Raw genomic sequence first — 15596 nt, 5'->3', positions numbered from 1 at the left:
TGTGTCATCCACAGACTTGCTGAGAGTGCACTCAATTTTGCTGTCAATATTGTTGATGAAGATACTAAACAGCACCTATCCCGGTACAGACACTACTTGTCACAGATCTCCATCTGGACTTTGAGCCATTGACCACTACTCTTTGAATGCAACCATCCAACCAGTTTCTTATCCACCGTACCATCCACCCATCAAACCCATATCTCTCCAATTTAGAGAAGGATGTTGTGGGGGACTGTGTCAAAGGCTTTACGGAAGTCTAGATAGATCACATCCGTTGGTTTACCCATGTCCACTGCTGTGGTTACCCCATCATATAAAGGCACTAAGTCAGTCATACAGGATTTGCCCATGGTCAAAATGTGCTGTCTGCAGTTAATCACCTCCTGAAATTAAAAAAATCAGTGTGAATATTTTCTTTACAAATCCAGGAAAGGATTTGAACCATCAAATAGAGTTCATATTCCAGTATAAATGTCTTCCCATATTAGATTCATCCCTAATATGGAGGTTTAGCATAAAAAGAATAATGAGACCTGTAATGACATTAATGGCACTCCAACTGTTTCATTTAATTTATTCTGCTTAATGAAACCCATTCTGCAGAATTAAGTAGATTTAAGTAATTTTTCTTATTTTGTTTACTTGCTTTGTTGTTGCAATAGAATGCCAACTAGTCTGTGCTCAGGAGAGGATCTTTTTAACACTTTTTGATAATTTGAAGGATTTTAATTCTGGTTTTAGATTAATAATGTTATGTAACTGAAGATAATATCTTCTGATGGCTTTCCACTCTGATATTAAAGCTCAGAAATCTGTCCAGTGAAGAAATCTAACCATATGCCACTCGGTCTTCCAATGAAATATCAATATTTAAGGAAGTTGTTTTAGAAGCAGGTGAGGATTTTGGAGAAATTAATGCAGTATACCAAAGACTTAGAATAAAAACCATCCATCTGCCAACGAGTACCAACTTTGGCAAAGATGGGTCAAACCTATGTGGTAATGTTTGTGTATGTTGGCTGCTGTTAAGTTTTATTGGTAGAAGAGTAATATATGTCTACTAATGTTTATGTCTACAAATTTCAATAGTGAAAAGTATTATTTTGTTGCTCCTCAGAAGAACAAAGCATGTTTCTGGCTTACCCAAGAAGGAGTATAAGAAGAATTGGGGTTTACATGTTCTAAGTTGTCTTAGTGAAATAATGTGAAAAATAAATCTATACAGGAAAAAAAAAAAGCAGACCAAAATCTTCCATTTGACTGAAAAGTAGAAGGTTTTTCTTTCTTTGCAGATTTTAAAGATTCTTTGTAAATGAAGCATAAAGCTAGTCCTAAACAAAAGCTTGAAATATTTCATGGTTCTGCTATGAAACAAAACACTCTTATTCCCCTGCTTTGTTTTATGAGCTGAAACTGTAAAATTTGAGTTCTGGAAATTGGGTTTTTCAATGCATAAATGCTTTGTTTTAAAAAAGAAAATGAGTTATATTTCCTGTGCTATCCTGCCTCTTCTTCCAGTAATGAATTATAGTCTTGAAATCACAAAGCACTTGAACACAGGCTCAGCTTTAATTGTATCCGTAGTAGTTTTCTCAAAAATGCTCATAAATTTGGTTTAGAAATTCTGTGCACATCTGTGACTCTCTTTATGAAAACTAAAAGGAGTCTGTTTTTTCTAATTTCATTGTGAGTTTTAAATATAAGTCTTAAGGCATAGTTGAAGTCGATAATTAAAATAGATACTCTAAAACAGCTATTTTGGGTTCTTTCAAAACATTACTAAAAGACTATTAATCTTTTTTCTTATCAAGGATTTTATCAAGAAAAGCCCAACATCTAATGTTCAGGTTTTTGTACTTTGTACAGTTCCAGCATTCGTTAATGACAGTTTTTCTCCTCATGGGAGTTCAGAATGTGCTAAAAATAGGGCAAGATTATCTGACTTTGATTTAATATAAAACTTAAATGTATAAATAGTTTGCTTTCCCTTTATTAGTATATTTATTTGTCATTGCTATTGGCCTTTTCCATAAAGACAGAATAGAAGAAGAAAGAATCCATGGAGACATTTCATAGCATTGAAAAATGAGAAGAGATGGAACAATTACCTTTTTATATTTTAAGATACAATTAAACATGTAACATGGTAGAGATACATAAAGCAATTAATTTAAAGTATAATTGAAGAGAATGTATTCTTAATTAGCACATGCTGATTTAACAGAACTTGAGCTCGACAGTACTGAAGTAAAATGTTTAACAGGGAGAAAAAAAAATTATGCTTCTGTTCTCATTTTGCTCTGCAGTGGTGGTCTGTGATAACAAACTCCCCAGTAATACATACAATCTATATAATTTTTTAGTATGTAAAAGTATACTTTTATATTTTATTAAATACTTTGGTAATATTGTGCCACCAAATTTATACTGAAACTACATTATTTATGTATGTCGAAGAGCCTCACTATTTAAAGCTTTACTTTAATAACCTGACTATCTTGTTCATAGAGATGTCTTCAAACCATGAACTACAAATCTGTAAATGACTAAATAATATCAGGGAGTTGCTGAGTTGGATCAACCTAGTGTTTAATTCTCGATACCATCTAATAATTTAATTGCTGCACTACGGAAACAATTTTTTGATGTTTTTTAAAGATTTTAGTATTTGTTTACATAAAACTTTATATAATGATGTAGCAGTTGCCTGTTGCTTGAGAGCATCTTTTATTTTTTGAATGGAAGCCAAATAATGGACATTTTCAGAAATGGTTCTCAAGACCCAGTTGTTACATCAGAGGAAAGTTATTCATGCTTCAAGTCACTTGGAGTTTGAAAAAAAAAACAACAACAATAGGGTTCATCACTACAGTAGGCATCATTGTGCATGTCGTAGCCTGACTTTCAAGTATACTACCTAGAAAAAGGAAGGTTACATTCTTCTGGTTTTTTTTTCATCAGAATTCTTCATAGCTGCTTTCTTTTGAACTATGAAAAGTTCCTTTTGTCTCTGATTTATTGCCCAGCTGCTGAGCTATCCAAAGGTATTTTCAAAGGAGATTTCCAGCCTAGCTGTCATACTGTAAATTTGTAAGTAAAACACGTGTATAAGCAGACTTCAACTTATGTGCAAGCCCCATTTAGGGACTGTCCTAGAAGAGCTTCCCGTAGTCTTCTGCATCCAAGCAGAGTCACAGGAGACCTCAGTACTCTCTGGGAGACCACAGTGCCTGGACAAAAGTCATGAGCCTGAAGCTCTGCCTTTCTTTCATGCTATTCCTATAGCTTATAGAATTAAAAGGAGATTTTTGTTGGAGGCTCCTACTCTGAAGGAAATCATATCTAAAAATAGATGTTGACATACATGGTTCATGGTATCCCACAAATAATTTGCAAATTAGATCTTGGCAAAGGTTCTGAAAAGTGTGAGATTTTTCAGGCATTGCTTCCAGGAGCTTTGCCACAGTCACTCATTGCAGTTGGTCTTCATTCATATCCAGCCGTAGAAAAGTCATTGCAAAGGGTTTCTTAGAAGTCTAAAAAACTGGTTCTTCCTTTCATTTGGCTTACAGGCCCTACAGTGCAATGAAGCAACAGTGTTTTTCTTCAGGAAGTCTTACCTGGCTTAGTTAGCTGGGAGAAAAGAGTGATTGTAGCCACCATAATAAAGGTGGCCAAGTCCTCTTAGTGGGATGAATTTTTTTTAAGTTATACACTTGTATCACTCCTTGCCTCTGGGACCATGAATATTGCGAGGAATATTTTAGGCAAAAGCAAGTGAAGCAAAATGCAGGCTGGTGTGCCCGACTACAAGGCTGACAGCCAATCTTCTTTACAAAATCAGTTACCTACAAGGATTTTTTCCTAAGGGAACTGTATATGAATCTTTCATGAAGATTGCACAGCAAGTTCCGAAGTGTTCTTAATATTATCACACAATAGGGATTCCTGTCACAGTCTCAAACCCTGCACTACAATCTCCATTAAAATTAACTTCCAAACTCTCAACTTACGTGACATCATCTTTTTTTTTTTTCCATCTCAATTAAATTATGTTGCTCTCCTTGCTTAAAGAGGAAGGATCGGTGTCTCCTCAGGAAGAACCAAATCAATGCAGAAGCTCCACGAGAGAATGAGGTTTTGTTACCAAATCTTCCTTCAGGAGCGCAGATGTTGTGATGGGATAAGACCACAGAAGGAATAAAGCTGTGTATTAAGAATCACCTAGGTACAGTCAGGCAGAGCTTAATAAAAAGGGACAGTGTTGAACCTGGAAAGTCGTGCCTATTTCGTGAAAGGATATGTAGGTGTATATAGCTATGTGATATGACAAGATGTATGACCTTCTCTCTGCACTTTTCTCAGCTGCTGCAGTGTGCCTATCTTTACCAAGATTCAGAGTATTAAGTGGAATATTCCCAGCTAGAATTGCCTCTGGTTAGCTACTTTTTCAGTTTTGAACTGGTTAGTCAAATTGCTCTTTTTCGAAGAGTTTTTAGTAGTTTTACAGCCACTTTTGAAGACTTTGAGATGTGGCAGATTGAACAGGATATTTTTCTTTGTGCTGAATGCCTTCATCAGTAATTTGAAAAGAAAAACAACAACAATTTCTTCTCTGAGAAAATCACTAAAGTCTACATCAACACTCTCTTGCGAATGAACAAGCACCATAAATTTCTCACGTTGTGGCCTAGGCAGCTCTATTCTGTTCATTTCTGGTTTGAATCGTTGTCTTGCTTTCATGCTTTCCAAAAAGACCCTGTTTATCATGTCTGCTGTGGAGACTTGGGAAATCCTCTGATGGACACTGTGACATGACATTTTCAAGTGTAGATGTGCAGCAGATGTGAAATATTGCACATGTATGGATCTTTAAATAATTCATGCGCTGTTGCTTGTAGCATAAATATTTAGGTACGCAAAGTGCAGGAAACATTCCAGCATGGAGTCCTGAACTTTCATCCCCTTGACACTTGTGGGCCAAATATGCCAAATGACAATGTGTGATAAAGCAGTGGCTCTTTCTTGAACTCCAGTGTTGTTAACATTAACTGTCAAGATTTAACTAAAATTAATGTAAGATAGTGCATTTGTGTGATGTGGAAACCAGGTTATCCTGTCTTTTAAAGCTCCTCTTTATTAAAGAGAGTGTATGTAATATGTCATTCCCAAATCAGTGAAAGTCGTTAATCCTCAAAGGGTAAAAGAGATGTGGAAAACAAAAGAATCAACAGAAGCTTTCACTGTCAGCAAATATTGGCTGAATTCCAAAACCTCCTAAATTAATACCTCAGTGAACGCATTGTAGTATGTTCTTCCGTGAGAAGTTAATCCTAAGTATGTATACATAAATCATAAATGGTATTAATCTTTGTTATCATAAAAGTATGGTGCCGTACATGATCATGTTAAGATCTTATCACTGTGTTGCAGATTGTATGATAGAAAAAAAATTGGTATGCTAGCAAAGAATATATCTTTTTAAATTAAATTAATAACAACCCTCGTCCAAATGTTGGTCTGTTGGTCTTGTGCCTGTGGCAGTGGAGCAGGTTCAGCTCTCAGCTGTGCTATAGACTTCCCTTGTGGCCACAGGCCAGTCATTAATTTCCCTGGTCTGAATTAATTGCTAATGTAACTCCATTGTAGTAGGTAGTTCAACAGGAATTAATCTGACCTTCTGTGTTTCCAAAACTCATATATTAAATAATATTTTCCTGTACCACCAGCTACTTTTTTCTTTCTAGGTGTTTTGATATGAGAGTTTTATGATCCTAAGGTATCAATTTCAGAAAGCCTTTAAGGTAATTGAATTGACTCCAGAAATTCTTTGGCCCTTAGCTGTATACTTGCAACCAGTTATCATCCTACTTTTTATCTGTTTTCTCCATATGCAGTGTCCAGAATTTATCTTTTCTTGGAGAAACAGTATGTATTGAGATTATAAACTTTCTAGTAAATTGAACGTATTAAAAGAAAATTCACCAAAATTAGCTGTAAAATATTGCTGTGCTGTTGTATGAAACAGCAAAAAAGGAATAAACTGCTGTTGTCATGCAATGGTGTTTATTTGCCAAGCAAGCTTTTTTTTTTTTTTTAACACCTTATAAAAGCTTTAACAGTTGTTTTAAATTCTGTCTCTACATTTTTAAATGTATTTTAGGTAATTCTGAAGTATGGATGGTATTACTACATTGACAGTTTGTTCAAAAATCTGTGACCTTTATGGACTTTTTTAAGGCCATGTTCTGGTTTGCATCATCCAAGTGCTGTGCTAAGACTAATGCTTTCAAAAACGGTCTCATATATCCATGTATTCATCCGGTTAAGTACTGATTAGCATTAGAAAACAATTCAAATGGTATTTAGAACTAAGGCTGACGTACCATTGCATTATTTTTAGGACTTAAAGGATTCTGTTCAGTATTAATTTGATGATTTAGCTACATCAATTATTTAATTCCAGTATCACCGCTAATTTCTTTATCTTACATTTAGCTCAATTTCAAAGTTTTGTTGTTTAAGCATTACTGATTTTCATTTTGGTTTCACTAGTTCGGCTTTAGTGGTCTGTAATCTCAATTTTCTTTTGGTTTGCTCCTAGTAATAAAAATGTATAAAAGGAAGAGTGAGTAATTTCTTTCATTAGGTGAGTTGAAGCAGAACCACTGAGAATCTCTGGTGGTACAAACCAGTCCACAGATCACTGCTGTGCAAATTAACCCTTTGATTCACATGCAGAACAATAACTTCTTAGGGTCTTACTTGCTGATGTGTATTTAATCTGCAGCAAAACCCCACTGGATCCAGACAATAAAAGATATTGAAGTTGCAGTAGAGGACACCTTATACTGGGACTGCAGAGCAAGTGGAAAGCCCAAACCATCTTATAGGTGGCTGAAAAATGGAGACCAACTGTTGACAGAGGTAACATTCTGTTTTGAAAAAGGTGGTGCTCTGCAAAATTAACAGTACTTCATATAACTATGACTGTTTAGAAAAGTCCATGTAATTAGTCATGACAAATATTTGATGCTGTTTTTCATATGTTTGTCAAGAGCATCCAGATGGAAACTTAAAAAATATGCACTACCAGGAACACAGACAAATTATGTTGTACCAAAACATCCCTGCCGAAAGGAGATTTTAAAGCAGTGATAAAACCATACAAATAAATATTTAAGGAAAGACTGGAGAAGAAAGTTAACGTTTTATTTTAACAACCGCAAATAAGGGATAGAGAACTTAAAATTACTTTGTTATACTTGCCATTGACATTTGATTAAAGGCAGTTAGAAAACCTTTTCAAACTTCTTAAGAAAGACAAAAATTCTAAAATTTCGGAATGCACCATTACTTGATGCAAAGATTGAAATACAAACAGCAAGTAACATAGGTATTTGTTGTAGTACAATTATTATATTAAGTTAATGGAAAGTAATGCATTTGGTGACATGGAAAAGTACTTTTACTTAGAAGGTGAGATGCTTGGTTTCCCAGATCAGAAGTGCAGAAAACCATGTTACCCATATTGATTTGAAATCTCACTGCGTCATTGGGAAAACTGCCTAGCTCAAGTAGTCAGGAATGTAAACTATGGGCACTGTCCCATTGCAGGAAGGTTATTTTGCCCCTGGCCAATGAGTTGTGCTCAATGTTGGCATCTACAGTTGAAAAAGAGCAAGCAGCTGCTCAAGTGAATTCAGTGGATGGCTATGAAAAATGATCTAGGCACTGAAAAACATTTCTTACTATTTGGAGTGCTGTAGTTATATGCTCACTAAAAGAAACGGCAGTGTTTTGTGGACAGGTTAAGTGAGGGAGTACAAAATCTCATCTCAGTGATTTAAGAGCATTGTTACCATCTCACACAATGTCACTAAGCTAATGCGCTTTTTTACCTCAGTAAGGACAAAAAGACCTCCTCTTATTCAGTCTTCCCATTTCTCCCCTTTTGAGTGTTGGTGTCCTGCCTTTTAAAATAGCGTAAGGCCGTAAGCAAGGCTCACTCTGGAAGCATTTAAGGATTGTCAACTGTAGCACAAACTCTTCAAAAGCTGGTGCTGAGCAGCCATCAGAAGAGGAGTTCCCTTGACATTGTGATTAGTTGTCTTCAGCTCCTTTGCTGCAATAATTCGTCTTCGTGCTGGGTCTCCTCCACAAAAATCTGCTGGATTTGTTCTGCTTAGCTCCAATTCTCCAGATACGAATTTCCTGATAGGAAGAGTAAGAAAAGCAGCTTGGGATGCTAGAGAGAGGATGAAAACAATGGAGACTTAGACTTGTTCCTCTTTGGGGTTTTACGCATAGTCTAACTGGCTGAGCACCTTGCAATAAACTGGGAAGAGACCTGTCAAGGAAGAAGCTGAGCAGATCTCTTATGGCTGCCTATAGATAGCTGGAGTCACCCTGCAGTGGGGCCACCTCTAAGTACATGCCCTTAAGGGAAGGCTGCTGAGGCACATCCACATCACTTGTTAGGCACTTCTGCTCAAAACAACCCCAGAAAATGTTTATGAGCAAATAATTTGTTCTTTTGGTTCAAACTTGTTTCTCTGATTTCCCACTAAGGAAGAGACTCCTTTGGGTTTATATTTGCCACTGGTTCCTTTTCTCACCAGTTCCAGTCATGCCATCCTTCAAATTAGTCACTTACTGGAATTCATATAGCTTCCTGAAAATAAGCAAAGTGAGAAGATCCCTATACTTGAGTAGCTTTGTCAGCTCTAAGGCACTTAAATGTGTGTCTTCCACTTAAAGACTCTTGGAATTTTTTTCTGCATAGTATTACAGAGAACTCATTAGCAAATGGCATGTGTGAAATCTCTAAATAGCATGAAATGCCAGTGCCATCTGTGTAGTTTGGACACTCTGGTCTGTCGTGAGAAGCCAACTATGATTTTGTCATATTTCTGGGGGAATATGAGGCTATTTGAGATTAGAAAACCTCTGTGAAACTGAGCAAGTTTGAAGAATATGTTTTATACACTGTGTTGACAAGTCTCCCTATTTGATCACTGTTGCCATAACATGGTACAGTCATGTCACTTATTTTAAAACCGCTCTCAAGATTATGCTTTTATACTTACCCTGCTATATTTTATATTTATGCTCTCCTATTTCTTAATTACTTTAATTTTTTCACAGCAAATGGTTCATCAATAAAGATATTTTTCTTAATATTCAGGGGAGGATCCAAATTGAAAATGGTGCACTTACAATATCAAATCTAAATCTGACAGATTCTGGCAGATACCAATGCATAGCTGAAAATAAACATGGTGTCATCTATTCGAGTGCTGAGCTCAAGGTTATAGGTAAGATTTTCCTTTTTCACTAAAACACAAACCCCGTTCTCCTTCTCTACACACCCTCCACCTGGGTCATATTCCACCTCATCATAATATCAGATTTAACTCACACAATAAACATTTTCATAGACCTGGTATGTTTTTATCTGCAGTGCTGAGGAGTTGACTCATCTGCTTCCAGAGGATTTGCAGTCCAGTCATTCATTGCTTTAAAACAGAACACAGCTAAATTTTTAATTAGGGTAAGAGAGAGATGGGGGCTTGGACACAGGCCTGAAGATTAAAACTGCTGGTGTGGTCTGGAGGCAGCACTGGCTCAGCACATCAGTCAGCTGCACTCACCTCCTGCACCACGCTCCAGTGCTCCTCAGGGATCCCTGCTGTTTAAAAGCAATAGGATGCTCTTATGTGCGACCTTGCTAGATCAAGGGGACAAAGGATTGTCATTCAGTCATTCAGATGGCATGTGCTTGAGTAAAAAATAGTGACAGCCCTTTGTTTGATTCTGTGAAAACTAAGCCTGTAAAAAACAGGCTGTTTTGGAGACTTGAGTTATTTACTTTTTGTTGTTAAGGTTCCAGTCAGTCAGCAGGCTGCTCCTTCAGACGCAATCTCCTAAAATACTGAATTTCCTCTCAAAGTTCAGAATTGTATGGATAGAAGCCATGTGGCTGTTCTAAAGTGGTACCTAATGCAGGCTATACCCATTTGGAATGAGCTTCACTGTACTTTTATGTCATCTAACATATCCAATCTGATGCAAAACTAGCAACCAACCAGTTCCTGGATTTTTAATGAGACTGCTGGTGTTGACTGTTGTCCTTGGACTTGGATAAATCATGTACACTTACATTCTGCAAATCATAAAGTTAGGCATGTGCATAATGCTCATTGGGTTCACTGAGCTTCAGCCCAGATAAAGGTGGTGAGATCTTCTGGGCATGCTTTGTTAGGTGATGTGCTCTGCACAATTGAGTCCTTCACTTTTGTGCCAGTATAAGGGGAAGAAAGGCATAATTGTCCAATAGAAGATCCATTTGAACTAAATAATTCATAGTTTTAATTACATTTGGAATCTGAGAAGTGTCATATAAGTGCTACATAGTAGTATCATTAATGTAATTAAAGGTGCTTTATTTCACCATTGCAATCTCCTCTGGTTTAGCTTCTGCTCCAGATTTTTCCAAGAATCCAATGAAGAAACTGATCCAGGTTCAAATAGGCAGCACAGTTGATTTTGAATGCAAGCCCAAAGCTTCCCCTAAGGCCAAATGTTCCTGGAAGAAGGGAGGTGAGCAGCTACAGGAAAATGGAAGGTATCGAGTTGCATTGGTTTACTTATTTTAATCTTACCAAAAGTTTGCTTATGTCATTTTGTGAAGTAGTCTGTTCTGTACGTACGGAGTCTCCCTGAAGTCTGTCTAGCTGAGGGGGTTGTTTGCTTGGTTTTAATTGTCATTATATCTCAGTACTAAGAGTGCACGCATATAGCTTTCTCCAAGGTCGAGGGCCAGCTTTTGTTTTCAGTTTAATGTGGAGTTTGGCCTGATTTAGAGAGAAGCAGATACAGATAGAAAACTGAAAACGCAAAGCTTATAAAACATTAACCAAAAGCCTTCAACAAAATACTCTGAAAACGCTAGCAAGGAGGTGGATGACATGTATTACAGCTGTAGTGATAATGTGGCTGAGAGATAAAAAGAGGTTTTAAAAGAAAAAAATTGTAGTTGGCAAAACTTAATAATTGGGAATAGCACTCTTACTGTTTTATTACTTTTGTTTTTATGGTTCTAGTACTGTGTTTGTTTATATGGGAAAAGTTTTTAGAAAGATGACTCAGAATTGTACGTGACACACACACACACACAATTTTGCAAGGCTTTCCAGATGATTGCAAGAGGGACCTCATAAAACCAAACACTGGAGCTGAATGGTGAGATGAAAATCAATATTGGCAAATGTGTAATGTTCTTTGGAAACAAAAAGCAAAACAGTGAACTGCGTGTATCCACTTGTTGTAAATTAACTGTGAAAACTGAAGGAAGTGATACAAACATCCATGTGCACAGGTGGATGTAAATATTCAGTAGATGTTATCAATTAAATAATAGACTGGTGATATGTATGGGACAGAACAGAAAATAACTTTTAAAATTTTGTTGCACCATTACAATTCATTGTCTGCATATTGTGTTGGTCATTTCTCTCAGAAATACATAGTAGAGGTAGATGAGGGATGGTTAATGAAAATAATTAGAAGCATGACCAATGGATCTGTACTCAGTTCTTTGACTAAAAAAAGGTTAGGGTTGTATGATTTCAAAAAGAGCCAAGAGCTGTGTGAAAGAAAATGAGTTGTGTGCTCATTATGAACGTACTTTTTCAAATGTATTCTTAATTTCATGTGCATGTTGTTCAAATGAAAACAGGAAAAGAATATGAAAATAGACTTTCAGTGTCTATTCAAGCAACCATGAACTTTATATAGCAATGATAATGTTGGCCGCTGTTTCTTTAGTGCTTACATGATAGTGAACGTGTTTTGCTGTTAGTAATTCTCAGTGGAGAGTTTGTGATTCGAATGTAGGCTCAGCTATTGACTTCCAGCAGCATGTAAACATTTTTTCTAGCAGTACCCATTAAAGCATTATTGAATTAGTCATAAACTAAAATTGCACAAGTCTACTTATTAAATTGTATAATCAAACTCTACAGAGTGTACCTGCTCTGGAGCAGCTATTTGCTTTGCATCTCCCCAGCATTAGGGATTACCACCTTTTCAAGCTTTCTGGTTTATATTTCAGTATTTGCATTGACTGGGAGTTTCAGGTAGTGAACTGAGAGGGGGAGGGAAGGAAAGCCTTGGATGAATGGTGTAATTAGTTACATATCTGACTTAGCATGAAATTTGGTAGTTTGGTGCTTAGGACATTCCAGCTGCAGCACTTTAGCACTCAGTGCTGGCTGTAAAAACTCAGAAGCAGAATAACTATTTGGGAGTTTAGTCTGCCTTGAGGTCAGCCTTTTTGCCCCTAGTTACTGGAATATCTGAGCTAGATGTAGCCTGTAGTCACAGCAACAGCCACAGAAAGTCACGGTGTTTGTGTGGGAGCAGTGAGGACAGGGTAACTGAGAATATTCCTCTTGCAGCACTGGTCTTACCCTGTAATGACAGGTAATTCAGGGACAGTGGTACCACAGATGTTTTCACAAGTCCAGGTGTGAAACTGAGGTAGCTGAACACTCTCTTTTCTGAAGGCAAATTGCCATGGCAGTGTAATATGCTTTCATGAATGTACCCCTGCTCCTCTAGTACTTTGTGCTGCGTTGTACAAAGCTTGGCCTATCATTAGGAAGCTATTTCTGAATCAGGTGACGTTCTTCTAGTACTGTTCCTATGAAACACCATATCATGGTTTCGTTTTGAAATTTCCAAATGCAGAAGATGCTAACAGTCAGAAATTTCGGGGGCTATGATTGAGACTATCACCTGCTGCATTGTAGCTAGAGTTCTCTCCTTGTACCCAAAAGGTTTGGACACTTGCTGTCATCTTGATGTGTGCAGCCCTGGCTTTTTCTTCACAGAGAACACAATAGTTCTTATTTGTTCAGCTATTAAATGCTGTCAAATGTGGCAATATGGTAGAAGATAAGGCATCTGTCATTACAGAGCTTGACAGGGTATCACAGACTCCCTAGCTGGCTGCATGCCTGCAAGCAAACAAGCAAAATCTCATTCGAAATAAACCTAGTTGTTTTTTTCTTCTGTGTGAAACCTCCCAACATCTTGTAATGACATAATATCTTATCGATAAATAAGCGTACCACAGGGCTGCAACAGTCTCTAAAACTCATGTGAAACCTGCTGCTGTTCGATGATTCTTAATTGTTATTACTATTGTGGTCACTTTTATAAAGTGCGTGCATAAATGCATAGCACCTCGTATTCTCCGTTTAGAAAAAATTCTTAGGTTTTGTCCCCACACCATTTCCATAGAGGCAGGCAAGAAGAATGGTATCATTCCCATACCTGCCACCCTCTTCTTGGAGCTGCCGGTCACCAACTTTCAGATAACCTGTGTAGGTTTGATTCGTGATATTCAGAGGTTCAAGGCATGCCTGGACCATGCAGGGCTTCACACATGGCCAGGAGAACAGCATTCCAGCCACAACTCGTGCCTTGCTTTGTGAGCTTCCTATGGATAGGCATCACATCTGGTCTGAATAGGCATCAGATCTGGTGTTAGTGCTCGTTTTGGATTGCCCTTCAAAAGCAGTACCCACCGATTCTATTTGTGCTGATGGTACCAGGCTAAAAAAGTAATGTTCAGTTTCTGAAAATGTATGGAGAATACGTGATGCTGCCTGCTTAGATTTATAAACAAAACTTACAGCTTTTAGATGTGCAAAGTGCAAAGCCTGGTCCAAAGTGTCTCCTACTCTGTTTTTGACAGCACACTGTAAATGGCTACAGAGGAAACACAGTAACAACCCAGTAATCTGGAATTAATCTAAATGAAGCACATTCCCTTCAGAGAAAAGCAGAAAAGCAGTTCTTTGCAGAGAGCACAGGAGTTCATTACTGTCTGCTATGAATAATTGCAATTCATGAATTTCTTGCAGTTCTACAGTTCTTGCAATTCAGGAATGTGTTTCTAATTAGTAGTATATTTTTCAACCTTTAACTACATTTCTAATGGAGAAGTCTGTTCGGGGGAGTGACTCTCTTAATTGCAGAAAAAGAGAGGATTGAGTTCCCAAAAGGGGTAATGTTGGCCGTGGAAATCCAATGGTGTCTTTACCTACGAGAGGTAGGGGAGGCAGAGTGAGCTCAGACCTACAGTAGGACTAAGGCTCACAGGATAGTCCTTAGGAGAGACAGAGGGAGATTGGGTGTAAGAGGGAGAATGACAATTCCCTGCTCCCCCCTCCCCTCCTGCCAGGCAATTATAATTTGCCTGTAAAGAGCAAGAGGGAAATCACAGTCTTCAAAGAGTGCAGCAAGTTATTTTGTCTCCTTAAGTCAGTTCCTGCAAGGGAACAGCTCTTGCGCTAGTTGCCACAGGGATATATACATGTATGGTTTCCCAAATCTGTTTGCCCTTGAGTAGTTAAAACCATGTTCTTGTTGATTTTGGTAGGTCTGCTTGTGATGTAGTAGAGCTATTCAGCATTGGTAGAGAATGGGGTCAGTGTGGTTTTGATTTCCATGTAAACGTACACAGATTTTGGAGCCTGTCCCCTCCTGAGGGTGTGCCAGCATGCTACACCAGTACTCTGGTAGAGATACTGTGGTTAGACGATGCTAATTTGGATTTCATCTAAAGTGAGAAGACTTTCTGGGAAGCTCAGAGGCCAAACATGGCTTAGCATGAGGGTAGAACTAGTCCTTAGTGTCAGCTGTAAAATTGAAAATGCCATATAAGATGGAGCAACATGGATACAATCTGTACGTTTTAGGAAAATTCCTGTTAGAATATTAAAAATTAAGCACAAATACTCCCATTACTTCCATGTATTCATAGTATTCTGTTGTAAGAGAATCTGTGTTTTGCTGGAGGTACTGACCATGTTGCTTTAGTAAAGCCTGAAAGATTTTCATTTTGATGGCAGTGTTGCTTGTATTCTTAATTTACTTTTAAATGGTGTCGGGTTTTTAGTATGTAAAAGATTTGGATAATGACTCAGTAAATTTTAATTAAATGAGCTGAATGTGATTTGTCTTGTGGAGGGAAGAAAATATAATTCATAAAGGATTCATGAGCTCTGGACTGAGAAATCACTTAACATTGAAGAATACAACCTTGTTTCTTGTTAGTTTTGCAAAATATGTGTCTGTTTTTTTGTTGGATTTTTTTTTTTTTTTAGAATATCTTGAATAGAGAGAGGTAGACAGTATAGAGCAGTGGAATACAGAGAGAAGTGAAAACATAGGGGTAACTGTAGAACATGCAGCAGGGAAGACAGAAAATAGGAATTAAATTAATTGGATATTGAAGGAAGATATACCTTCCACCAGAATGCAGTTTTGGAACTTGGAAATAAGTAATTTTGAGTGATGTAATGAGCCTAACAATCAAGAATTAGTGAAAATTCTTTAGTCTTTAATGACTGCCAGATCAGGTACTGAGGGTAGCCAATTAGCCAACAGAGGGCATTTTTCACCCCATATTACGGTTCTAGCTTGTACCACCATGCTGGGAGCAGCTTGTACTTACTCAGGCTGTTCCTTGCCAACTATCTCATATTACAATGCCTTCAAAAAATTTCTCTGAAGCAAAA

General features: G+C 37.4%; 1 protein-coding gene across 2 annotated transcripts in view; it reads left to right on the top strand.

Annotated features, from left to right (window-relative positions):
* CNTN3 (contactin 3) overlaps positions 1–15596 on the top strand; it is a 57362-nt gene that overhangs the window by 17236 nt on the left and 24530 nt on the right. For both annotated transcript variants that reach the window (XM_069866014.1, XM_069866013.1), the window contains exons 5-7: positions 6794–6930; positions 9191–9320; positions 10480–10630. In XM_069866014.1, the coding sequence (XP_069722115.1) occupies positions 6794–6930; positions 9191–9320; positions 10480–10630 (418 nt within the window). The remainder of the gene's footprint in view (positions 1–6793; positions 6931–9190; positions 9321–10479; positions 10631–15596) is intronic.

This window comes from Phaenicophaeus curvirostris, chromosome 11, assembly GCF_032191515.1.
Source record: "Phaenicophaeus curvirostris isolate KB17595 chromosome 11, BPBGC_Pcur_1.0, whole genome shotgun sequence".
Taxonomy (NCBI): Eukaryota; Metazoa; Chordata; class Aves; order Cuculiformes; family Cuculidae; genus Phaenicophaeus; species Phaenicophaeus curvirostris.
The sequence above is the reverse complement of the archived record's forward strand: the minus strand, read 5'-3'. Positions and strand labels throughout refer to the sequence as shown.